The following is a 25,181-nucleotide window of genomic DNA, read 5'->3' as shown; positions in this document are numbered from 1 at the left end:
CTTCAGAAACATTTGGGCCCTTAATCTGTGAAGAGCATATTGCATGTTATTTGTATACCCCTGGATCTTCTAAATCCAGTAAAACTGGGTGTATAGAGAGTTAAAAGAAACTGACATCAAACCATGTAAAATCTGGGTATTACAACATGAATTAGTTTACTTTGCTTCTCTAACTTCCATACAGCAAACCTGGAGTAATAAATACACTGTTGCTTGTTAAGACAGAGAAAAGAAATGAAAAGGAGTCTAGCTGATGCTCCAACTCGTAGCACAGCAGGTACCAAGCATTCTTCCGTGATTTACCATTCATGCCTCATTAGGCTTATATATGTGTGTGTGTGTGTGTGTGTGTGTGTGTTATGCATACATGCAATATTCATGGAGACTATACAGTATTCAGCCCTAGAGCCCACTGCCCAAATGGACTTGCATGTCTTATCTGTTTTACTGCAGCACAGGACAAGATGTTGAACGGGTCAGAGCACTGATCAGAGGGAGATGTTATGTTCATGGGATTATTTGCAGGACAGAAGGTTGGGAACATAAATCCTGTGAGGCAGTGGCTGGTCTGTTATGTGTTAATGAAATTAATTCTTATGGGGGATTTAAAATAAGTAATTTTATTTACATATTTTTAAATGTAGTTTGTGTTTCCTTTTGCTGTTGGTATAGTATTATTTGAATTTTAATTTTAGGTTATCTGCCTGTACCTCTGTTCAATCAGAAAAAACGAAATAGGCAGCCCCTGACTTCAAATCCACTTAAAAGTGAGCCAGGAACCAGTTCTGGGACTTGTACTTACAACTTTTCTCCCACATCTTACGGTAAATAAGATCTTCTTTTTCTTTTCTAATTGGCTCTACATCCAAGTAGAGCTAAACTTTATGATTGTATTTGACTAAATTAGACATTGTCTTTATCAAGAACTATATGCACCCATTATGTTTATCTCTGAAAAGTTCATTATGTAAAAAATGTCCTCCAGGAAATTTCTTTCTCCTCTATACAATTGAGCTTTTTATACTTTGTGCCTAGAGGGAGTTTGACTCTTTGTCTGTTAGAGAATGAAGTAGCACTGGCATTTAAATAGAGTCTCTTGAAACTCTGACCTTTTGTTTTCAGTTGATTTCAATCAACATTCAAGTCCTGTGTTACAAGAAGAAACATTTATAAGATGTCTTTCTTGTACTACAGAAGAGAGCTTGTTCTTCAAATTGTGCTTGGGAAGAATGATGCAGAATTCTGCCTTTAGTACTTTAATTACGTTTTGTATATAATAAAATAAACAAGTTTATTTATAATAAAGTAGGAGTCTGTGCTAATAAGTCTAATGTCTATAACTTAGCCATTGTCTGGAGAAGCAACCTACTTGTTAGAAGTTGCCATATAATTACAGATGTCAAAGGATCACATTCTCTCACCCTTTTTTTCCCCTTCCTTTATGAAACAATTTGTGGAACCTTAAGCAGATGAAGAGTAGGAGCCCTAAGTAGACATGTTACTTTTCCAATTTTTTCAGTTTGTGTCCGTATTCAGTCCTTTGCCTTTTCATAATTAGGCTGGGGATCTGCAAACCCAGAGGAGGATGAATTACAGAAAGCAGCAAACAATGGGTATGTAAAAGCATGTTATTTGTTGTGTGTTAATTTTTATTTGGGCACTAATTGTTACAAAAACTATCATCCATGTGTCTCTTACAATAAAGCTCCTACTGTGTCGCTGATACTTTAAACTTATATTTGAAAGCGAAACAGAACATGTGATTGTTCCTTCCCTTATGAAACCACCAAATGCATCAAAATCTTATTTAGCAAATACTGGAAAAAAACTTGTATGCCTGCAGGTTGGTGGCATCTTGAATTTTTATTCTCCTTCCTTAACAAAAATTTTCTCATGTGAAAATATATCTTAGATTTTTCCACATTATTGTAGCATTCAGACACCCTTTCAATTCTCAGATCATCACTGTAGTCCTAAATAATTACATTGTGCCAACAAGCGAAAACCCAGGTAATCCAGTATCTTTCCAGTGTACCTAATGAGGTCTGCTAATTAGACCTAATACCTAGCCTTGTTGTCAGGCCTAAAATTCAGTCTTACCATACAAGTTGATTGAATTTTGCTGGTCTTAGATGTATTTATTTATTTTTTTTTAGATTCCCCTTTCCTTAAAGTTTTGCCCACTTTCCAATTTTACCAATAGATTCAAATAAGTTTCTATCAGTGTACATTAGGGCAATTTTATATCAAAGCATTTAATCAAAATTAGATATGATTTTGAACACTGTGCTTTTACAAACTTAGGAAAAGCTTACAGATTCAGATGCTTAGAGCTGGCTGGAAAACTTTCAGCAATGTTATAATTGTCCTTTTTCTCTGTTTCCTCCTATTCCTTTCCAATGGCAAAAAGAAAATGAATATTTGAAAAAAAGTGCCTTCAAAGGCAAAATGGAATGGAGGTGGAAGAAACTTCAGAGTGCCTTTATAAAAAAGTGTGTTAGAAATAGTAAGGTCAGGACTAGAGTTTGTTTTAAAATGGTTTTTTCATTGATGGTTATAGAAAAATTTGGAAATATCACTCTCAGGAGAAAACTTTCTTATTTTGAGAGTTATGGAAAAATAGTGAATCTTAGGTCAGAAAGATCGCTTATAGAGGGTGGGACAGTAACTGAGCAAGCTTTTCAGGCCTATTGAATTCAGCTGGATTTAAGCACAGGTGTGATCGCTGCCCTGTATATGGGTAAATTTTAGTGTATCCTCTAGTGCTTTGAGTCTGAATATTTAACATGTTTCTAAAGCTAAACCAACAATATGTAGGTTGTTTTAACAGACTTTAATTCCATATCTGAGTATTCGGAATAGATACTGTGATACTGAACTACCTTATGTTGTGCTGCAGGGCAGAAGAGAAGAGTCCCAGTGCTAAAGTTTGGAATAGAAATGAGTATGCTCCTTTAAGTAACATGAAAGATTCAAGACCTGAGAGTGGAATTATTCGAAAGTTTGAGAACCTTTCATATAGTGTGAAAACTGTTCAGCAGCAAAAATCCCCTAATAACCGTAATTCATCCCGACTTCTGAAAACAACAGAAACCTGCCAAACATCAACATCTAAAGGTCAATGGCCAATGAAACCTAACACTGTTTCAAGAAGTCTGCAGGATCATTGTCTGGCATATAAATTTACCTACAATATCCATCAAAATAAAATAAATGAAAACAAATTTGACTGTGTTCCAGAAGACAAATGTCAGGTAAATTTATGGAGAGAGTTAATAGGAAAATAAAATAAAGGAAACAGTAAAAAAAAAAAAAGGAAATTGAGGGAAGATGAGGCTTTCATCAGCCCTAGCTGCCTTGGAAAACACTTACATTTCTGAAAACTTAGAATTGAGATTTTCATAATGCAGTAACCTACAGTCCTCATATAAATTGACAGGGAGTTGTTTGTAGACTAATTTTAATGTAAATACTGGATTTTTAACATAATATATAAATGTCTATGTGTCTTTTAAAATTGTGTGAGTGTGTATCTCTGACCTGAGTCTTCATCTTCCTCTGAAAGCAATTTTCATCATCTCAATTAAAAATCAAAGAAAAAAAGAATTCTTTGCGTATCATATCTGCAGTCATTGAAAGTATGAGGCACTGGAGTCAATATGCTTATAAAACACCACTGCTATTTGAAGTTTTAGGTAAGCATGGAAGATTGTGCTATAACTGATACTAATGGTATGACAATAGCCAAGAGAAACTTTAAGCAACTGTAGAAACAATAGGCGAAATACTCAAATGCATAAAATACTGGCCTGAGCATTCTGATTGTCCTGCTGGGACATCCATTCAGCTAGCAAAGGTGGCTAAAATAGGTACAAAAATAATAATATGGTCATTCTCCGACATTTAAGCTCTTTCTGTCCTGTTAATTTTCTTTTCTTGTTTTTAGAATGTGTTACCATAATTTTTCCTATTTAATAGGAACCTTCTGTAGAGAGGTACAGTTTTACAGTAATTTTTAATACAATTGATCTAGTCTGGAGCACTTTTAAACACAGATGGCTTTCAGTGTGTTTCATTTTGGTTTTAATTGATGTTACCTGAGAAATGCACATGACAAAAGACTGGAATGACTAAATCAAGGTAAGAATATACAATGTAATGGCATCCCAAAAAACTATTATTTTGACCAGGTTGCAAATATTTAAAGTTGATTTGCATATGAAAAACTTAGAGAATAGTGTTGTGCTCTGCCTAAGGAGGGAATAACCTGTTTACAGTGACAGTTTTTTGAAAACCACGCAGTTTAGAGAGACACATGCAACTGTACTGCCAAAAGACTGTGTAAAGCACATAATAATATTGGAACTTCCACAGCTGTCAGCATGAGCTCTCCCAGAAAGCTGATGCTGACTTTCTATCTCGTAGTGCTTTGGTGTGTAGATGCTGTCAGGGTATCTTTGTGTGTTATACTTAGTACTGTTCTGAATGTTTGCATCGTGATTTATATCGTTTGATGCATACTGCAGGCACCCTGGATTCTGCAGTCACACCTGGAACATATGGGTCTAAGAATTTCCTTTTGAGGGATGGAAAGGAGAGTCTGCCTTGTGTATTTTATGAAATTGTAAGTATTCTGTGTCTGTATGTAACAGACACCACTAGCTCTAATTTGAGGCTGATAATAGGTTGTTTTGATAAAACAGAAAATTACTATGTAACAGGGAAGCTGGATGCTTATACCATCTTGTCCCAGCCTGTTTTAGAGCAATAATCTAGTGACTATTCCGGCATCCTCAGACTTCTGTTTCAGAAAAAAAAGTGGGACTTTAGTTCAGCTTCAGTTGAGAACAAAAAACTGATTTGAATTCAATTTGTGATGTAGACTTCAGACATTTTGAAATCTTTTCTGTTAGGTGATATAATTTTTTTAATTTGTTTATTATGCTTTCGATGAAGGACCGGGAGCTTCCAAGACTAATTAGAGGCCACGTGCACAGGTGCATGGGGAACTATGATGCAAAAAAGAACATTTTAAAGTGTGTCTCTGTAAGACCAGCAACTATTCAAGAACAAAATACTTTCCAGGAATTTGTTAAAATTGCAGATGTTGAGATGACAATGTATGTCAAAACAGTGAATGAAATATAGAAGTTGGAAGGGTTGTCCGGAACAAATTTTCACTAATGATCACCACTGAAAGCTGGATATCCTGAAGCATTTGCCAACACTGATACTGAAAATCTGATTCAGTAATTCTAAATAGCACTATACTGTGTCATCGAACAAATGTTAGTAACAGTTACAAACAAAAAGATTATTAACAGTGTTTTGTTTTCACTACTACATTTTATAGCTTATCTTTCCCAGTTAAATATGCAGTAACAGGGGTTTGTTAGGTAGTAGATTAGATTTTACTGGAGAAATTTAGAATTAAAATGTTTTAAGCTTTGCAGTAGTGCAAGTAGCTTTGAAAAAGATCATCAATCCTAATTCAGATTGCCATTGCTTTTCATTTTCTTCAATATTTAGAAATTCCTTCAGTATCTGTTTCAAGATGTTGACTATATTCTTCTTTGCAAAATTTTCTTTGACCCTGCATGTTGCATTAAAGCTGCTTTTTGGTAGGAAGTAAGAAGGTAGTCTTTATTCCACTTCAGTTCCAGCTAACAGATTCCCTTTCCTTTGTTGTCTTACAAGAACATGTGTAAAAGCTTTTCTAGAAATAAACAGATAATACAGAAAGACTTCACAGGATGCAGCTGTATATATTAGATATTCATATGGTTCCTGCTGATATGTTATCTGATTCATGAGTTTTCTTAAATAAATAATCAGTATAACACCTGTATAAAACAGCAGCAGACCCTGAAGCTGTAGGAAGATTGCCCAGGCACTCTGAGGAAGTTGGGGAGAAACAATTATTTGAACACAGAACTTCCTTGCTTTTGCCATAGCAACATCTTTCATGACGGATCGTCCATATGCATGTTTATGTGTCTTTGCCTTCAAACATTGACTTTCATAGATTATTCCTGCTGTTTCTTTTTCCTTTTCCCTTAGCTAGTTCCCTTACTTCAAAAGCTTTGTACCAGATCTACTGGGAATTGTAAAACAAAAGAGTTGTCAAGAAAACACTGAACAGTGTGATATCTTTTTAAATTTATTTTATTATACAGTGTTGGCAGTTGGAAATTTCACATTTAAAATAATTGAAATATTGTATCCAACAAGTCAAATACAGAAAACAGTTAATATTCTAAAAAGGAGCCAGCTAGTCAACGCAGAAACACGTTAATGGAAAATACAGCCTTTAGTTACACTTAAAAAATTATGTATTTAGAATAAAAGTTGAACCTGGTCCAGTAAACCATTTGACTTCTAACAGAAAAACGCTTTTACACAGTTTAACACGCAGACAGTCTTTATTTAAAAAAGTGATCTGTCAGTGTTATCATATGTGTGGTTAGCAACACCCCCTTCAAGGTTCCAGTTGAGGATTTAAAGTATGTGCTTTACTAGCTGCTTAAGAATCACTTGTATTATCATCTCTTCCTTCTGTGCTAAACTGGTTCCGAATGTGGGTATTTCAAGGGGAGTTTTGTCTATCCAGTTGTAGAGGTCATATACATGTTTGATTTCCTTTATCTATTATAAAATATTAAAGTTCCAAATGGAAGCATTAGCTTAACTCATAAAAGATGCAGAATATTACAGGATGTAAAGCTGAACGATGCTCACAACAGAAAAAGTTGAGTTTTAAGAAGTAAAGGATTTGGTACAGCAGTGTTATAAATTGTAAGACTCCACTGTAACAGTAATTTAAAACTACAAAGGAAGCTGCAGCTATGGGAGCAGTCCTGCAAGCATCTGTGCGTGGCATCAGTGATGCAGTCCTACTGATTTCAGTTGTCTGATTGATGGTCCAGTTCTGCACATGTGAAAGATATGACAGGAATAGGTCATCTGTGTCTGTTAGGTATGTTATGGCTGTTAATAAAAATCTAAAATAATTTTACTTTCTGTGTTTAGATCTTTGCAGAAAAATTTTCTACTTTACACTAACAAATCACTTTTTCTAGTGAAACAGTAAGTGAACAGTCGTAAACATCACACAAAACAGAAACCCCCTACATAATACAGTTTATACACATTACTCAACATTTTCCAGTTGTTGGTTGATTGGTGTTGGGTTTTTTAACCATATTGATCCTGTCTTGTATAATGTTTCTACAGTAAAGGCACAGGTTGGTTAGGAAAGAAAAGCCTGCATCTCTGTCTCTCTACTTCACAATGATTATTTTCTCTTTACATGTTGTTTGTTATTCCTCACTTTTCTGACTCTTTTATGAACATTATCAATTTCAGCCATTCATTAAAAAACCTGAAATTACTGAAAAGTACACTACTATACAGAAGTGATTGAAATTTATTTTTACTTTAGTGCCATTCCTTCAACCTATTTTGTTAACTATGTGGAAGATCTAATTCCTTAGTCACTGTAAGCAAACCCACATAGCTTGTTCTCTCTCTCTCAGTGTACTTAATTCCACACTGAAATCTCACTTTCAAAAATGAATATTGGAACTTGTTACTTTTACATACAGGATTTGCTTTTAGAGTGCATAAAAATGTAACAACAGACAATTGCTTTGGAAAACAATGCAATGTTCCATTGAAGTTTAGAAGGGTGAGGAATGTAAACAAGGCTGCAGAAGTCTTTGACATTTATTAAAACACAGTGATTGTTCTGTTCGAGTTTTCTTATACATCCTCAACGTGTCTCCGTCTGTCCCTTCATGTACCCTTTTCATTCAGAAAAAAAATAAATTCAGGAATCAGTTGGACTCAGCTAAGTGAAGAATAATAAATTTGATCACTTGGTTTGTGCCAAAATACAAAACTAAGAAGTACTGGTCTGAATTAGATATAATCTATCTGATTTTTTTTTTTAATAAATAATAGAAAATAAAGATGAACATAGAATTAGAATTAGAATTCGATTTTAATTTAAATGAAAAACCTAACAGTGGGGTGAGATTAGAACCCAACGTTTCTTTTGCTTAAGGCAATCAAGTGCACTTATTTCAGTGCTTGATAGTAATGAATTCAGTGCTATTGTGAAAATCAGAGTTCACAAAATTCACATACAAACTCATGAAATATGGCCATTTACAGATTCTGACACAGCATGAGATTCTTATTAATCATGTTCAGTAGCATTTCACTTTTGGGGTTGTTTTTTACAGTAATGGGCTCCTAATAGAAATGGAAATACTAGAATCTAGTTCATTCTGGCTTGTATTTTCATAAGGACATCGGACATTTTCATAAACAGATTTTTCTTTTCAGCCTTAAGAAACATACAATAAAACCCCAAATATCCAGTTACAATAGTTCAAATAATTTTGTAAAGTTCACCTAAGTGATAATTTAAGAAATACAGAAAACAAATTCTTTTTCCCTATTGTTAAACTATTAAACCATCATGAAGCCTTTGGAAGTAGTCAGATCTCTCTCTCTTTCTCTCTGAAAAAATGTAATTAAATTTTATGCAAGTCTTCATGAAGATAACTAAATCTTGAATATCAGATAAGTATTAAAAAGTGTGCTGACAACTTGAAATATGCAGGTTCCAGTAATATACATAGACTAAAAAGAAACCTTTTTCTTGTAACAATTCCTTTCAGATATTCAGCTTAATTTTAGGCCGTGGCTACTAGCAGGTGCTTTTTCACTAATCAAAATAATTGTAACAAAATATCATTACTGACTTTAAAATTACTGGGTTCATAAAAGTTTTGACAATAATATATAAAAAGTGAACTGAAGCTTTTAAAAGACTTACAAGTTTGAGACACAAAAGAAACTGGGAGGTAGACAGATGTTTTGAGGATAAACAGATCGGTTTTGTCTAAGGCATTATGCCACTATATGTTTAGAGCAGTATAAAGGCTGCTGATTAATCTTCAATTCCAGAGTGTTCGCTGCTCATACTTACGGAAGACTATCAATGCACTTTTGGTCTTTGTGATTCTGACCTTCTCTTCCCCATCTCCTTTTTTCTCTTTAGCAATACAGCTAAATGGAAGTGCTATAAGAATTTCTGCCCATTGCCTGTAGACAGGAATGTTCTGTTCTTAAACAGTAATAAAATACTATAAAATAGTAGGTATTGGAGTTGGAGATATGTGCTCTTTTGGTGCATATTTTGCAAAGAATGGTAAAAAGACAGACAACATGACCCCAACAATTGCCAGCATATACCCCCATCCAATCTGGCAGTCTCCTGCATAGTAGATGTCTGAATTCTCACAGAATCTCTTCACAGTAGCAGAGTTGAAACCAAAAGGGTAAACCAAAAGCCCAGAAGCCATTATGAACACTAGAGGAGAAAAAAAAACACACTGGTTATTATTGGACACTTAATTCCTTTGCAAAAATATTCTTCTAGAAAGGCAAATCTGTTCTATTAAAATCAATGGAAAAAGTCATAGCTTAACAAAGCAACCCTCATGATTGGTAGATTATCTTCCTTGTCATAATTACCTCTCATGGACAGCAGTGTCATAACATGGTAGTTGGCACTGGGATATTTTCATGAGAACTCTTGCTCGTTACAGAACTTCAGAATTGTTGTGATCCAAATTACGTAGCCATTTAAAAATTAAGATGATTCAGATACAATGGAATCCAGATGAGAATAATTCTGAAGTTTGCAGATTCCAGAAGCTTGATTTTCTTCTCAATAGCGTTTTTGTACTTGAGACAAACAATTACTTTGTTCTGCTAAATCATTCAATGAAAGAGTTTAAAAGGAGTTTAGAAGGAGTTCAAGATTCTGCAGATTAGGTTCTGATAACAGCACTTTCTCACTGAAATAATGATAACAAAAACTCAACTTGTTTAAAATACCCATATTTGACACAAAAAATCATGAGATGGACAACAGTACAATCTGAATTCTTTTTTGTTAGCATTTATTTAGCATTGGAGTCTTTCTGTACAGCTTTAATTCTCCCTGTAAATGTAAGGATCAGAAAAAAAAATTAACTAAGATTGAGACCTAAAATATTAAGATCTGATGTTCCTGTGTGACCTAATTTTGGCTGCTTGGGCTCTAGAAACACACAATGAATATGACAGGACATGCTATAGAAATCTAAAGGTTCAGTACATAAAGGAACAGAGTTAAAGCAGGGGGAAATCTCTCCCAGCGAGTCATCTCTTACTCCTCTTAGCCAAATGCAGAAGCAGATTAATCCAGTGCATAATGAAGAAGTATGTCTGAAATATAAGTAAAGCTTAAGCCACCGCTTGATGTCGGAAAGCCAGACCTGCCTCCTGCATGACAGTCTGTATTAGCTGCTGGCTTTTAATAGAACTTCACAGATTTTACAGTCTTTAATGAATACATGTTATATTTAAATATCATGGCTTATGCAATTAATTTAATGAACAGCAGAACCACTTTTCCAGCTTTGAAAACAAGACTGCCCTAGGTATAAGCCATAACTATGATAAAGATGAGTCAAAATCTTCCAGGTGCAGCTCTCAGGGCCTGTTTCTGCCCATTTTTTTGTCATTTTATCCTTTCTGCTAATGACCTACCAAAGTATTTAAAAATCTATGGTGTATTTTAAAAGGCTTTATTTTATGTACCAAAAAGATACCATGACACAGTGTCTTTTTCTACCTTCCTGTTCTTCTGGGATAGTCTTTTGTTCAAATTCAGGGTGAATTGTTAGTGATTCAAGATTGGAGGTAATCAGGATTAACAGTTATGTTTCAGCTGATAGATAATTCGTAACCAGCAAACATCTAATGAAGCACCAAGATTATAAAAAAACACTATGTTTAATCACCTTTCAGGTAGGACATGTGCATTTTACTCCCAGTTACAATATTGAAGAGGCTTAATCTTAAAGGTATCCACTAAAAAAGAGCAATCACTCATTAATCTTTAATAAAAAAAACCCAACTTTAATAAGCTTGAGGGCTAGATGAAGTAAAAAAGTTTTAACACAGCCTGTAAAGTCCTTCAATAATTTGAATTAAAGCTTTTCTTCTAGTCTAAATGGAACTGCTGAGTTAATCCTTTGTGAAAAATCAAGAATACCAAGAAAATGTGAATTAAAAGGAGAGAAACTGGAACAGAAGCAAACTTGCCAGTTGGTTTCCCTCTAGAGTAACTCATGTATGGGCACAAAGAGAAACCATCTGCCAGTAAGCAGAGGTCTCTGACAGCAAAATGTTTTTACCTGCCCTTGCTCTCACAACCACTCTCCTTTCCTTGGAGCCTCTACAAGTAAGTTTTCAGGGGTTTCCAATGAAGGACCCTGTGCCCATCCCCTCTCTGCAGGCTCATGGTGTGTGAAGGTGACACTGCAGCAGCCAGTGAAAGGAAGGGTCCTCTCCAGTGCAGGCAACACCCCCTGGTATTCAATCAGCCATACCTGCTATGGGTGCCCAGGGCAGCAGCAATCTCCTAAAGCTGAGCACTGAGTTCTTAGCAGCTGTGCTTGTGCATTTAAGCGCTAACGTTAAACAAACATGCAGAAGCTGAAGCTAAATACTAAGAAGTGGTATTTCACAGATCTCCCATAACTACACACATATGACACCACTCAACTCAAAATGAAAATACAATAACATTGAAGCTAAACTAGACACACAAACATCTCCTTTAGCAAAGGTTACTGAGTTTCCCAGAAGAAGAAAGAGAGCTAAGGGCGAGCATGCTTCTTTTGTTCAGTAGCACAGCCTGAAAGTTGTGTAACACTCTTGCATGCCCAGGAACATTCCCAGAACACCCCCTCTGTAATCAGAAACATAGGAAGGAACCTTGAAGAGCAACCAGAAAAAAAAAGGAAGACTTTTCCTACTGCTGTTGTAAATTTTGAGTGTTAAACAGCAAATCTGACCAATAAACTGAACTGTATTAATTCATAGACCTAGGTAGGTCATAGGCTAATACAACCTGGGGGCTAATACAGGTAGGAAGCAGAACAATGTCCTGCCTAATAGACAGCTACAGCATGGCCCCGCTCAAACCCAGACTGCTCGATCACATAAAGAATCTTGAAATAGCCCCGTGGTGCAAAACCTGCTGTGAAATGCTAGGCCCATTTGCAACAGAAAGCGAGCCTGTTTTAAGAGAAACAGAATTGCTCCAAGCAAGCTGCAGGTCTGAAATTAAAATTTCAGTTTGTTCATCTTTTCAAACCAAAATAGTCCATGCATCTCATTCACTGAAAGAAAACATTGTGCAGAATTGGAAGCAATCTGTTTATCATAGAACCCTTTTAAACTTTGCTATTACATTTTGCTGTTTTCCTGACATTGTCTCAAGCCCTTGCTATACTTCACATTATCTGTCCATACATATGTTTTCTTTCTGATTGTCTTACGCAGAATTATTTTGAAGGTTGTTCTTTATGGGGGCATTGGTGTTTTGATTATTGTATCTGCTGTGTTGTATGGTGGGACTTAACGGAAGATGCTTTGTTCTGAAGGCTGGAAATAATTGTCATAGTTGAATGTAATGTATTCACATCTCAAGCAGGCTAAAAAGTTACCCATGGTTTCATATCCTCAGGCATGTCATAGAATGACCTCATTATTCTCATTTAGGTGCCCTCTTTCTTACACAGGCTCAAAATATTGAATTGCCTGTTATTATCAGCAGAAGCCAAGCTTTCAGCCATGGTGCTAATGACTGCTTAATAGTGCTGTCTATCAGCAGTGCTGTTAGCTGGGAAAGCACACAAAGAAACAGTGGGGCTCCATTTAGGCTCCTCATATAACACTTACTCCTCTGCATGATTTTCCAACAACAAACATCACTTTTAAAAGTGTCAGGATACAGTAGTGAGAGCATCCTACCATTGTGTGTAGTGTAAGCCTGCTGCCATCCAAGATGATGAGAAGACTAAGGCAGCAGATTTGGGGCTGTTATATAGTATGAAACATATGGAGGCTAGAGGGACTTGCTGCTAAAATGGATAGCTGGAGTGCTTTTTATAACATGGCTTGACTGATCATTTGATTCCCATCAGCTCTTGGGTCTTGTTATCAACCAGCTTTTTTTGTTGTTTAATTACCTGACACATGGTGTTTGTTGTTGCTAGGTCCTCATCACCTGCATTCTCACCAGTAACTCACAGCTACTGCTGACTTCAAGGCAGTCTGAAGCCCAGTCCACATGCATTGGTTCAACTGTAAGTCACTTTTTATTTCTACTATCTAATAATCTGTCCTCCCAAACACTTACACTCTCACCCTCATCCTATTTACTTCACTGGTGTCTTGCAACCACATGGTAAATCGTTTCTGCTCTGAAAGGTTTCCTAGTCAAAACAGGACCTCTGCACTGCTCCCAGTATATGCCCATGCCTTAAAAAAATATGGTTTATCTACTTATTTTTTTAAGTAGATTCCTGAATTCGTCATTTTCTAAATAAAGTAACTATAATTAACAGGAATAAGATATTATTAGAAAGGAGGACACTTCTTTTTAGAGAAAACAGGGAGTTTTGCAGAAAAAGTTGTAAATCATTGGTGTCAAGACTGAATCAATAGCAGTTCTATTCAGGTAAAATAGCATTTTCTGTTCTTTTAAAATCTAATAAAATATAACTCTGTTATTGCAATGGTTCATTCATTTCATCTAGCTCCTGAAATACTGCTTAATTATTTACATCTATCACTTACTGTTTTAAAGTTTATTTCAAACCAATCCAAAGTAATGCAGTTCTGCAGAGTGTGTGTAGAGGGCACCAATGTACAATTCTCTTAAATACCATGCACAAAAAATGGCCATTTTCATTCCCAATTCTTCTGGTGACAATGGTGGAGGTTTCAATGTATGAAACACAATAATTGAATAGTTTTCTATCTTTGTGAGGCAGGAATGTGAAAACTTGGCTAAGTTTATGTGTATCATTCTATATTAATACTGAAATGGGTGGAAGTCCAGAGATGAACCCCAAGTATTACAGAGACAGGAAAAAAGCTAGTTTATTTTACTGTATTTGTTAATATGTTTGGATGATGTGTAGTAGTAATACTGGTCACCAGTAGTAAAATATGCTGTATGCATGAATTATCATCCTGAAATTACCTGTTGTAGAAAATTAGTTTGTCTTAGAAGTTTAATTTCCTTATTTTAGGAGTATATTATATTCCTGGTACTTGTGACAGTGATGGATTAATTGCAGGATTGTGGGACATATCAGACAATCATTAGAATGAGGGCTGAACTGTAGGCAAGCAAGAGTATTATTCCAACCCTGTTACAGATTATCACAGTCTTTTCTTGGAACATTTTCATTGACAGAGCTTAAACTACTAAAGCAATTCTCACGCATCTCATCAAGAAGTTTCTTCTCACATATAATCCACTACCTCCCCCCTTAAAGCTGGCAGCTCTGCTTATGCAGTTGACTTTGAATAACACACTTCCTCTCAGGTTTATACACTGTATTAATCTAATCATTTTATTAGCTTCTCTTAAGGTTTTCCTTCTGTTTATGTGATTTTACTTATAGTTTTAAAATAAGAAAGCAGATGCTGGTCCAAAGCCACAGATACTCCAACACAAGGCCAGAAATACAGCTAATGTCTGAGCAGCAGTGAGAAAACCTTTCAACCAGTAACACAGCCACGTATCTTCAAAACCACCATCTCTTGTCCTACTGCACTGGCTATCCTACACTTAGTACATTTCAGCATTCTTCCCATGCAAATATTTGTGGCATGCCTGAAAGGTTCCTACATTTGGGGTATTTTGGACATAAGTGAGTCTCTTTTACAAAAAGGTGATACCTGTATGACTCTTCCAACATTTGGGAACCTAAAGACAATGTTAAGTAAGATCCAAGGTCACTATTACTGTTGGTAATAGCTACACATGAGTGTACAAACAGAAACAAGATGCAACTCAGGGCTATTCATAAATTAGCGATTTCCTTTTGTCTACTTCAGAAAAGGTGAAATGACCTAGAGTAATTTTGGTGAGAGCTGAAATACATCTAAAGGCAGCAGGCATCATTTTAAATGCCAGTGGGGTATAAATGAAATAAACAGGAAAGCAACCTGCAAAGACAAACCAAACCAGACAAAATCGTCCTGGTCTGGAAGCAAACCTTTCCAGGGGGCAGGCAAACAGGGACCACTGTTAAATGCCATTCTACTCTGCTCAGTTCCTGGCAGGTACATGTCAGGTACCTACAGTTCTACCTCTTGAAAGCAGCTCTACGAATTATTTCCTCAAGGAAAGCAAAAAGGAGAGCAGGGAAAAGGGATAATAATGCCCATATGCTTAGTATCAAAATGTAGCTATCTGCTTTTTTTAACTGAACAAAGAGCTGGAACTTGTAAGAGCAATACAGCCCCTTCTAACATATTACAGTTTAGCTTTTCTCCTTTCTAAAAATTTGGCTTCATTTCAGTCAAATATGTTGTGATTTGAAGAGCATGTATCAGTGCTGGACTGTTGCCAAATAAGTAGATTATACCAGTTCCTTTTCTAGCTTTCCTAAGTGGTGCAACTCACAAGTTAGCAGCTATAATATAAATGTGGTTATAATGAAAACTGTGCAGCTTGTCAAATCCCCCTTTGTTAGCTAACAAAGGAAATGTATTAGTTTGTACAGTGTCTCCAAAGTCTATCTTTAAATAAATGCTGAGTATGTGACTATAGCTCACAAACTGAGGAACTGCATCGGAAACAGTAATTTGTATTTTTATAGATGTATATATATGCAAATCTCATGGGGAATATATGTATATAAAAAGATGGACAATGTTTTCCATTTAAGTAGGATTTAGGTGGAATGGGAACAGGTTAATTTAGATAAAACTAGTACTGAAATACAAGTGCCCATACACCTTTTTTGCACACGTCCTTTTAGTGCTATTTAAATACCCATTCAAGTTCTGTTGGCACAACTTCCTCATTCATATGGCCCCTTATTGCTCAAATAGCCTGTTTCAGAAATGCCTGACAATTGTATGAATAGCTTAGTCTACCTCACTTATTAACTGAAGGGAGTGGAATCCAATTGTCCAGACTTTGGAGAAGAAATTCTCTGAAGCCAACATGGAGGTAATTGGGCTGTGTAATTGCTGCATTAGCTGTGAGTTTACTAAGGACCACAAAAGGAAATGCCATCCCAGTGACCTTTGAGGTTGCATTTCACAGCATGTTTTCTACATGAGAATAAATGATGAAACTTCACTATTTCTGCCAAGTGAGTGGTAGCTATGGTGAAGATTTATAGCTGTAATCTGGTAATCTATGGTCCTAATCACGCAGTTATAGAGTTGTGTGTCATTTACTCAAAAAGGTTGAAATGATCTAGCACTGTGTAGGCTGTGGTGAAGGAGTGCATTTTGTCATCTGCAAGGCTAGAAGATATACAGCCTATTTAGCAGACTGTAAAATGGAGAGACAAGAGCTAATGTTTCTCAAAATAGCAGACTTACACAAAATTGTACAAGACTCAGAGAGCTAAGAAATGGGGACTGTCAGATGCACTCTAGTTTGGAAGCCATTATGATTTTCCTGATTTGTATTGCTTCAATAATTATATAGATTTTCTATTTAAGTTTTTTGAAATTCTAAGTCATGTTCACTTCATTGCTTTCAGAACAGCAAACACAGTAACAGATTAATAATATGATATTGACATATTTAAGTGTTGGATTCTTTAGATGAGAGCAGCATGTTCAGAATGTATTATGCCTGAAACGTGCCTGTGTTCCCTTATCTCGATGTTCCATTTTATTCAACAGTTAAGAAGCACTAATAAAAAGTGACTATTTCAGAAGTTCTATTTTACGTGAACATAGTAGGGAGCATATTTTCTAAGCAATGCATGCTGGTTAACTGTTCCGCTTCATTTCTACAAATAGAAGTAAAGGTGGCAAATGCTTTCTCTTCTTATGTAACCTCTCCATGCCAAAACCAGGATGTTCTCAGCATTAGCAGGGAATGAAATTCATGACTGAAAATTTAAATTAATACTTCTTCTTGTGATGTTCTAGCTAAGAAGTGCAGCCCCAGATCGCCATCTGATGCATTCCCTAGCAAGGAACAGCATCTGCCTGGGTCCATGTGCAGCTGGAAGTAACAAGGGAAGACAGGTTTCCTTGCAGCATATTGTGTCTCCTTTGGAGCCAGCTCACCTGGGAAGGGGAGATGCTGCCCAGCCTGCAGCAGGTCTTGGCTCCTGCTCCGGCTGTCAATTCCAAGTTCTTAAATAGCTATTTAGAGCAGGGGCTGAGGTCCAAAAGACGGGCAGTGATGTGTAGATCACCTGAAATGTCACGGTTTGACATGACACATTTGCTCCCTTCTCTTTCCCACCTGCTCACCTCACAGGTCTCTTTTAAATCAATCTTTCCACCTCTCCAAAGACTCACAATTTCAGCAGAGCAGATGCTCATGAAAACAGATTTATAATGAAGCTGCTGGCCATTAAATACTAGCCTTACATCAGAGGTGACCTTATTGTAAAGCATTGTAGGGTGAATTTATTTCGACTTTGCACATTCTATACCTTGTCTCCCACATCTCAGAGAGACACACAATGTGGCAGCCAAGTCAGTAGTGGCAGGAAGCCTCATGCCTGAGAATAATGCCCACATCTCACTTCATTACAGTTGCACTTCACATCCCAGCAGTCTTCAAGCCTCAGGGATATCACATTCATTACCTCTTTCGGAGACATGTATTTTACATAAATGGTTGAAAGGTGATTAGAATCCCTGACAGAACAGCATTTTATCTGGAATGCAACCATGAAAAATATGTGCCTAAAACAAAAAAGGCATCCTACATCCTTCTTCTAATTGATTTAAGCTACAAAGACCAGCTTCAGTTTTCCCAGGGCACAGGAACTACCAGGAAGACACAAGTTGCATGTTTTCAGACCTCCTAATAAAAACTCCTTGACAGGGGGTTGAAACCAGAGTTTTTTGTTTCTCAGATGTCCCAGTCCTGTGAATGTCATCAGTCAGCAGAAGCCCACATACTGCCACCTGATCATAAAAAAACAGTTCTGTAACTAGCCTCATTTCATGCTGCTGATTCCAGCCCACCATAAATCAGCCACACCACAAATAATGTTAGAAATAATTGTCTGTTCCCCAGCTCCCCTTTTTACAGCCCAGGTGCCACACAGCTGTAGCCATATGGTAGACCCCATTATAACAGCACCTCCAATAGTAATGCTGTCTGAGTACTTGGAAACTTTTTAATGCTGCAAACTGGAAAAGTGCAGCTTGTCCTCATGCAGTGGTTTTCCTAATCTTTAAAAACCTTATAAAAGGGATCAGCTCTGGCTTAAAACAGATGCTCTGCAGATAGGAAATGGATAGCAAACTGTTTGGAAATGCAGCAGGTGATCCCAGGGCTGATCCTCAGAGAAGCCTGCTGGCATGCTGCACTCTCAACTCCCTCAGTCACTGCATCCTCTTTTTACTATCCAGCTTTATTTTTCTCCTGAGCAGAGGTTGCTTGTACTGATTGCTGTCTGTGCAAATGAATTAGTGCACCCACGCTAACATTTTGACTTCAGCCATGCTTGACCTCTGCGTTCATTAGCCAAGTCTTACACAGCAACGTGTCCTGTTAAGTCACACGGTCAAAACAGTACCAGGCAGGTTGTGTGGTCAAGCCACACACTCAATTAGCAGCAGACAGGTCTACTTCCAAGAACCACCAGCCACATCTCACACAAGAGGCTGATTTAATCCGAGGCTGATTTAATCCAAGGCTTATGGAAGAAAAGAGCCAAAACTCACCTGGCATCTCATTGCTGAGCAGATTGTCAGCGTGCCAGCAGGAAGGCCCTGGTGTGCTCTTCACCCCGCAATGCAGACACTCTTTATAGGTACCTGAACAATTCACTGCTTGCAACGGCCCAGTCAAATGCAACAGTTTGCCATTCTAGTGCACTTCAGAAGGCAGCTTTTGGCTTGTGTTCCTTCTCTACTTCATGGGGCAAGAAACTCATCACTGACTGATGTGTGCTTCAACTCCCAACTTGTAGACTTACAGATGTAACTTCAGGCCATAGTAAAACAAAAGAAGTAACTGAGTCCTGAGGCAGAGCTACTTAGGTCAGAAAAATAATGCAGAAATCCAGAGTAATGACAAAAATGCCCCAGATTACTAGCTAAGTGATTGGCATATCCGATCATTTTTGTCAGGTTGGCCCAGCTGCAGAATTTCCCATCTCCAATTAGACCAAAAGGCCCACACTTCCTCCTTCATTAATGCATTTGAAGGATTTAATGAGTTACTTCATCAGGTTAATAAATCCCTTCAATAACTTTACTACACTTTGATGCAATTATTCAAGTGATGCAGCTAACAAATGATCATCATTTATATTTCTTGACAGAATAACTTAGTTAATATATTTGGACCATGAAATACGAAACCCATAAATAAAACTATGGGGAGAGTTGAATGTTGTGGGGGTAGGAGGGTGGGTGAGGGAGGGTGTCTTGCTATCTCCAGTTAAGGCACTGTTGGAAATCTGCTGTCTCTTGTATAAGTAACTTTCAGCAAGTGCTAAGAACTGCAGGAGATTGGTGCCTCCTGACAACGTTCTGCTTCCCACAGAGTGCTTAGGAAGGAGGTGAGCTGCTGCAGGACATGTACTGCTGCCTGCAGAAAGATGTCTTAACATAACCCGCATTTTTTTGTTCCAGCCCTTTATCAGGTTTAAAACTGAGCTTCATAAAGGCTGTTCCATTTCTTGAGGTTAAGATCTCTGGCTAATGTTGAGAAGGGGCAGTGACACCATCAGAAAGTAACATTATATTCTGGAAATTATTTTATAGCTAAATTGCATTGGTTGCTATACCATTTGCTTTTGCTGTGGCATCATAGTAAATGACATCATCAACAGAATAACCTTAGGGCAAGGGTGTTTTCAGAATCTTGACCTTTGAATGGGCTTCAGTATTAAGAGTTTCCTATTACCAAAGTAATAATATTTACAGTAGGTAGACTGCAAGAATGGAACCATACCATTTATTTGCTTACACCTGAAAGCCACCTCTGGCCAGAACAAATTTCCCATTAATCACCATCTTATCTCTCTAAGAAACAGTTCCTCTCAAGGACATCTGTATTATTCCCCTTGTTTTATTAATACAGAGAATAGTGCAGCTATGGATTTTTTGACACTGAACTTTGTTTGCTAGATTTTCTTTTCTTTTTAAGGGGAGCTGAAATGTGTAAATAAAATAAACACTGATCTATAAACACTGATCTTTCTTAGCAAACTGCGTAAGACCTCAACCATAGTGAGGGCCATGCGCACTGGAAATGTGTCTGAATTTCTCTTTTATGTAAAAAACTTGCAAATCAGTCTCTCTTCTCCTTTTTATCTGCTGAAACGCCAGTTACAAATTCTGAGTTTCTTTGGGGAGTGCAGGTGACCTTGTTAACATGTGAGAGTGCCAGAAAAGCAGTGCCCTCAACTGCAGTGGGTCAGAGAAGTGAAGCCAGTTCCTAAGCTCAGATCTTGTACTAAAAAAATGCAGATTTCTCTTTTCTTTCACATCGTCTTTAGCTAACATTTAAAACACTACATATGACATTGAGCTGCAGGCTGATTTGTTCTTCTAATTTTTCAAGAGCACTGCATCACATATTTTCATCTTCAAAAATTAAATCAATATAGGCCCAGCAGGGGAACGTATCAGGCAGCCACATGCTCTTTCATGTGAGAAAAGCATTAGTGGAAAGACTTCCACAAGAAATTTGTGGAAGTTTCTCCCTGTCGATGAGTTTGATTCCATTGAGTTTCTAAACCAAAAGACAGTTACAGATAAGCACAGGTTTCATGTTATCTCAGAAGGACCAGGGCTATACCATCTAGCAGAGGACTAACTCCTGTGCAATCTGCTTTGAAATAATGGAGCTGTAAGTTTCCCATTTCTTTTCATTCGGGCTCCAAGTGCCCTGCAGAGCTCAAGCCAGCAGAGCTGCTCCAACCCTGTGATTGCTGCATTTAATGGCTGCTTTCCTGTGCAGCCACCTCTCAGCTCTGCATCCGTGAGCGATATTTTGGCAGCAGGACGTGGTAATGTTTGTGTGTTTTAGACAGAGGAAAGGCTCTGCCACTAGCCAGCCTTGTGCCAACTCTCTCTCCATCTTAACCCAGGACACAGAAGACAGCCTCCATATGGATTGTCCTGATCCACCCTGCAGGTCTGAGTGTCCTTTCCATAGAAAATGAAAATGGAGAGGAAAGAACAAAAGGCTCAGTCTATGCCCTTTATGGTGTGATGGCTCCTCTTCAGAAGTGGTCAAATGCTTGGCGGGAAGGAGATAAACCTTGTTGCCCAAAATCAAACAATTTATCTTGCAGTAAGACAAGCCTTATGTAGTACCAGAATTAGGTGCTTATGCTAGTGGAAGGGGGACCTATTCATTTTAATTTGTTGTTTAATTAGGTGTCCAATGTCATACAATGGTGAGCTGCTTGCTTGGATGGGATGAGCCACCTAATTGTGAGGTGAACGCACAGTCACGCGTGCCTCCTAAACTCAAGCACTGCTCACACAGCAATTACTGTGGAGTCTGTCAAATGTGATTTAACCTGTAATTTGCTCCCAAAGTGAAAGCTGTGCTTTCAAATATAGTAAAGAACTCTATCCTCTGCCCTGCCCCTGTGCCAGTGCTGTGTCCAAGGTGTGCTGGTCCTGCCAAGGATGCTGCCAGCACAACTCTACCATGTGGAGGTTTCAGGTGTGGGTAGGGTTGGCTGAGTCAGGAGAGCAGACGGAGCCCAGCAAACCTTCCAGTATATCTGTGCTGGTTTGCAGGTTAGGGTGCCCCAGTGGATCAGTGTGTGTCAATGGTGGTGCAACGATGCTGTTAGGAGGGTTACCAGCCATGCAGCTGGGTTTCTCTGACTCCAGCGGGTAAGCAGAGCCCAGTCTCAGGCATCCCTGCTCAGCTGTGGCTGCCCAGCTCCTCACCACCCTGCTGGGACCCCCTTTTGCTGCAGGCACAGGCACCGAGAGACTGCCAGCCTGACAACACAGCAGTGAGAAGTGCCCCAGGCAGGACAACCAGGATGGGTTAGTCCATGATGGGAGGCTTCCTTCAGGCATGCCAAAAACAAACCCACAGTATTTCCATCTTCCTGCATTTAAGTGTTTGAGTTAATAATATTTATGGGGCAGTGCAGAAAAACGAACTTAAAATACAACATTTGTCATCTCAGGATACCAAATCACACCATTACTGAAAAAGATACAGAGAAATGTGTCTAATAAACAGTATATTTTGCACAATTTACTTTGTGTTTTTCACATCCTGCAACAAGCACAGGATAGCAAAGCTTCTTAATGCTTCTTAATGATTATAATATATGTGCTGAAAGAGCAGTTCCCTGAGGGCTACTGATTAATCAGGGAAATACTCATTTGTTCTGGCAGAAGTGATGTGCATTTAGGCAGCAAATGCTGAACCCTGAGTGCATGCAGCAGTCATCAGGGGCCTAAAGTTTGCATTCATTTAACCGATATTCCCCCCAAGAAAAGAGCATGTTTCAGCACAGCACCAGGACATAACAGCACTTCACTTGTTTTCTGTCCTAATTCCTTTAAAGTTTTGTCTGACAAAGACAGGAAGAGGCCCCACTTTCATTTTAGAGACTATAAACACATAAGAGTCAGTTTCCAAACTATCTCTGCTGCTTGCTTAGAGACAGTTCAGGGGAGGACATAAGGTCTCAGCTGCAGTGTATGATGCTGTGTGAGGGACTTGAGAACGAGTTAGAAGATTTAAATGATTATTCATCAGCTGATCTAAATCCCTGCCTGGGTTTTTAGCACCTGACAAACACTGCATAGCTACTGACTGCAGCCCTTCCCTCACTCTATCACAGTTACATTAATTCTGTGGTTTGGCACAGTTGTTGCCAACTGGAAGTTTTCAACCTGGTGTTTGGTAGTAACAATGTGCAACCTCTGTGCTGTGCTTGTATTTCTCTAGTGTTCATTTTCAAATCAGCCACAGAAAGGACAAACTAAAAGCAGATGTGTCATACTTTGTACATTTGGAAGCTCAGCCATGGAAATATCTTTGTCAGATAAATGAATTCCAGGTCACTGGGATAAATAGATGCAATAAAATACTTATATGTAGAAGAAACCCATATAAAAATGTGATCTGACAGCTCTTCAAGGAAATTGCTGTGTAAGAGATCCAACTTTGAGGCTTACCTCAGGCTTTTGCATAACATGATAGTTAGTACTTTAAACTGGAGAAAATGTGATGAGATCTTTTGATTTTTTTCCACTCGCTTTTTCAATTCCATGGGATCAGCAGAAAGTGAAGGGAACCAAAGCTGAACTAATGCTGCGCTTTTGACTCCACCACTGCAGGGATGGCTTGGTGGAGAAGAGAGCATGTGTTACCCTCCTATGGATACCCCAGAATTGCCAGAAAATGTGGATTTTTAACTTGTTTTCAACATAGCATGAGAAAGAGGAAAACCAGAAATAAATGGGAAGGCTGAAACATAATCAGAAAACAGTAGTTATTTAGTTTGGCTGCTGATACAGTAATACATGATAGTTATGCATCCAGGAATAAACCCTCACCTAAAAATGTTTTTCAACTCTAGTTGGGATTATTTACAGGAAATAAAACCAGTTAAAGAATTAGAATGAAACCCATACTAAGTCAACAGAAATGGTGCCACTGACCTCATTAGGCCAGGTTTTGTACCTAGATATCTACAAAGAACCACAATTCTCCTGCAGGAGGACTGGCAGATTAATATTCACAACACCAGTTTATCATTCCCTACAGAATCCTTCATTTTTATGCAGCTGGCCTAAAAACTTTGCTCCACAAGTTTGCATTTCAGTGCAAGACAATGATGCATGCTCCTTTTTAGGCTGTTTGCCCAACATCACCATTCCCATTTGGCTTAAGTACCTTCTGAAAATACTGTTTTGCTCCATGTCCCTTACAAGAATTTATTTCCTCTGAGGTATCTGCTTTCTCAGCAGCAATTTTAAGGCATTTCAGGTTATGGAAGAACTATAAAATTAACGCTGTGCTCACATATACCACAAAGAACATACTCCTTTAACCCTGTCCTTCAAAAACCCATAAGCATTCACTGTATTTCAGCAATTGGCCATATGCTTTTGCAAGGAACGTTTTGCACCTGCCACCATGATACAGGCAAAATGCCAGGAGAAAACATTAACTAATCTACACAAAGCCTTAGGTGGTCTATTAGCCCCACATAAAACCAAGAACATGTAATTAGTGGATCCGCCAACAGAATTAAATTTGATTGACTACAAGAAGCAGTAAGTGGAGCAATTACCAAAGTCCAGGTAAACTCCTCTGATTGGGAAGTCATGGCCTGGCTGAACGAGGCTGACAGCACAGTGTCCACCTCTACTGTCCCGAGAAATGTGTCCACACCAAACCTTTAACTGAACACGAAGTTAAGCTTCTGTCAACAGCGCAGTTCAGCTGTCTGCTGAACTGCTGTGGGTTGTGTAAGATACAAACCAATAACTGTATAACCAATCCAGAACAGCAGGAATCTTCTAGCATCATTAATTTTGTCAAATACTTTTTTCTTCCATGCTTCTGACATGGACAGCAACCACCTGAGGTGGTTGCTCCTCTGTGGCTGAGACATTCTGCGAGGATACAGCATCACTCACTGGAGCACCACATGCCCAACCAGGCTGCGCAGCAGATGTTGTCCTGCAAGCCTGATGGAATAGTTGCTCCAAAGGCTTAAGTAAGTGAAGATAATTTTGACTGGTCTGAGTCACAAGTGCACAGTTAAATTTGGGATGGCAAAATCCATCCAAAAGAAATGCCTCTCAACATTCCAACTCCCTGGCCATGCAGGTTAATTGCAAGTGGTTTGCCAGTGCCTGCAGTAAGGCAGGAACCTGGGGTGTTTCTGTAGCAGCTTTTGTCCACGATTTGATTTAATGCCCTCCATAAGCAATTGCAACTCAGTGCTTGTAATAAGAAAATGTCATAAAGGTACCTGCTGCCTAGTCCAACATCTTTGGGCTTTGACAGTTCAAATTTACAGCTTTAATTCAGTAGTCTAGAAGCCTGGTATTCTGTACATAGTGAAGGGCTGGAAGAACAATATTTTATA

At 38.0% G+C, this 25,181-nt stretch overlaps 2 protein-coding genes across 4 annotated transcripts in view; one reads left to right on the top strand and one right to left on the bottom strand.

Moving 5' to 3' along the window:
* Positions 1 to 25,181, top strand: part of SPATA22 (spermatogenesis associated 22) — a 33,847-nt gene that overhangs the window by 1,144 nt on the left and 7,522 nt on the right. The window contains exons 2-8 of one of the 3 annotated variants that reach the window (XR_009726963.1): positions 185 to 277; positions 696 to 824; positions 1,559 to 1,613; positions 2,900 to 3,254; positions 3,566 to 3,695; positions 4,527 to 4,624; positions 13,128 to 13,217. Coding sequence is in view for 2 of the 3 variants with exons in the window: in XM_061363625.1 (XP_061219609.1) it covers positions 235 to 277; positions 696 to 824; positions 1,559 to 1,613; positions 2,900 to 3,254; positions 3,566 to 3,695; positions 4,527 to 4,624; positions 4,957 to 5,148 (1,002 nt within the window). In the remaining variant the exon portion in view is untranslated. Of the gene's footprint in view, positions 1 to 184; positions 278 to 695; positions 825 to 1,558; positions 1,614 to 2,899; positions 3,255 to 3,565; positions 3,696 to 4,526; positions 4,625 to 4,956; positions 6,409 to 13,127; positions 13,218 to 25,181 lie in introns of those variants that run through there. The other 2 variants (XM_061363626.1, XM_061363625.1) reach the window with 2 other exon arrangements.
* The window catches only part of LHFPL7 (LHFPL tetraspan subfamily member 7), a 62,544-nt gene continuing 43,510 nt past the window's right edge, over positions 6,148 to 25,181 (bottom strand). The window contains exon 3 of the mRNA XM_061363627.1: positions 6,148 to 9,382. Within this exon, the coding sequence (XP_061219611.1) occupies positions 9,156 to 9,382 (227 nt within the window). The 3' untranslated portion in view covers positions 6,148 to 9,155. The remainder of the gene's footprint in view (positions 9,383 to 25,181) is intronic.

Source organism: Neopsephotus bourkii, unplaced genomic scaffold (assembly GCF_033783945.1).
Source record: "Neopsephotus bourkii isolate Nb327-2 ecotype Australia unplaced genomic scaffold, CSIRO-AGI_Nbou_v1 NB_1154, whole genome shotgun sequence".
Lineage (NCBI taxonomy): Eukaryota > Metazoa > Chordata > Aves > Psittaciformes > Psittacidae > Neopsephotus > Neopsephotus bourkii.
The sequence above is the reverse complement of the archived record's forward strand: the minus strand, read 5'-3'. Positions and strand labels throughout refer to the sequence as shown.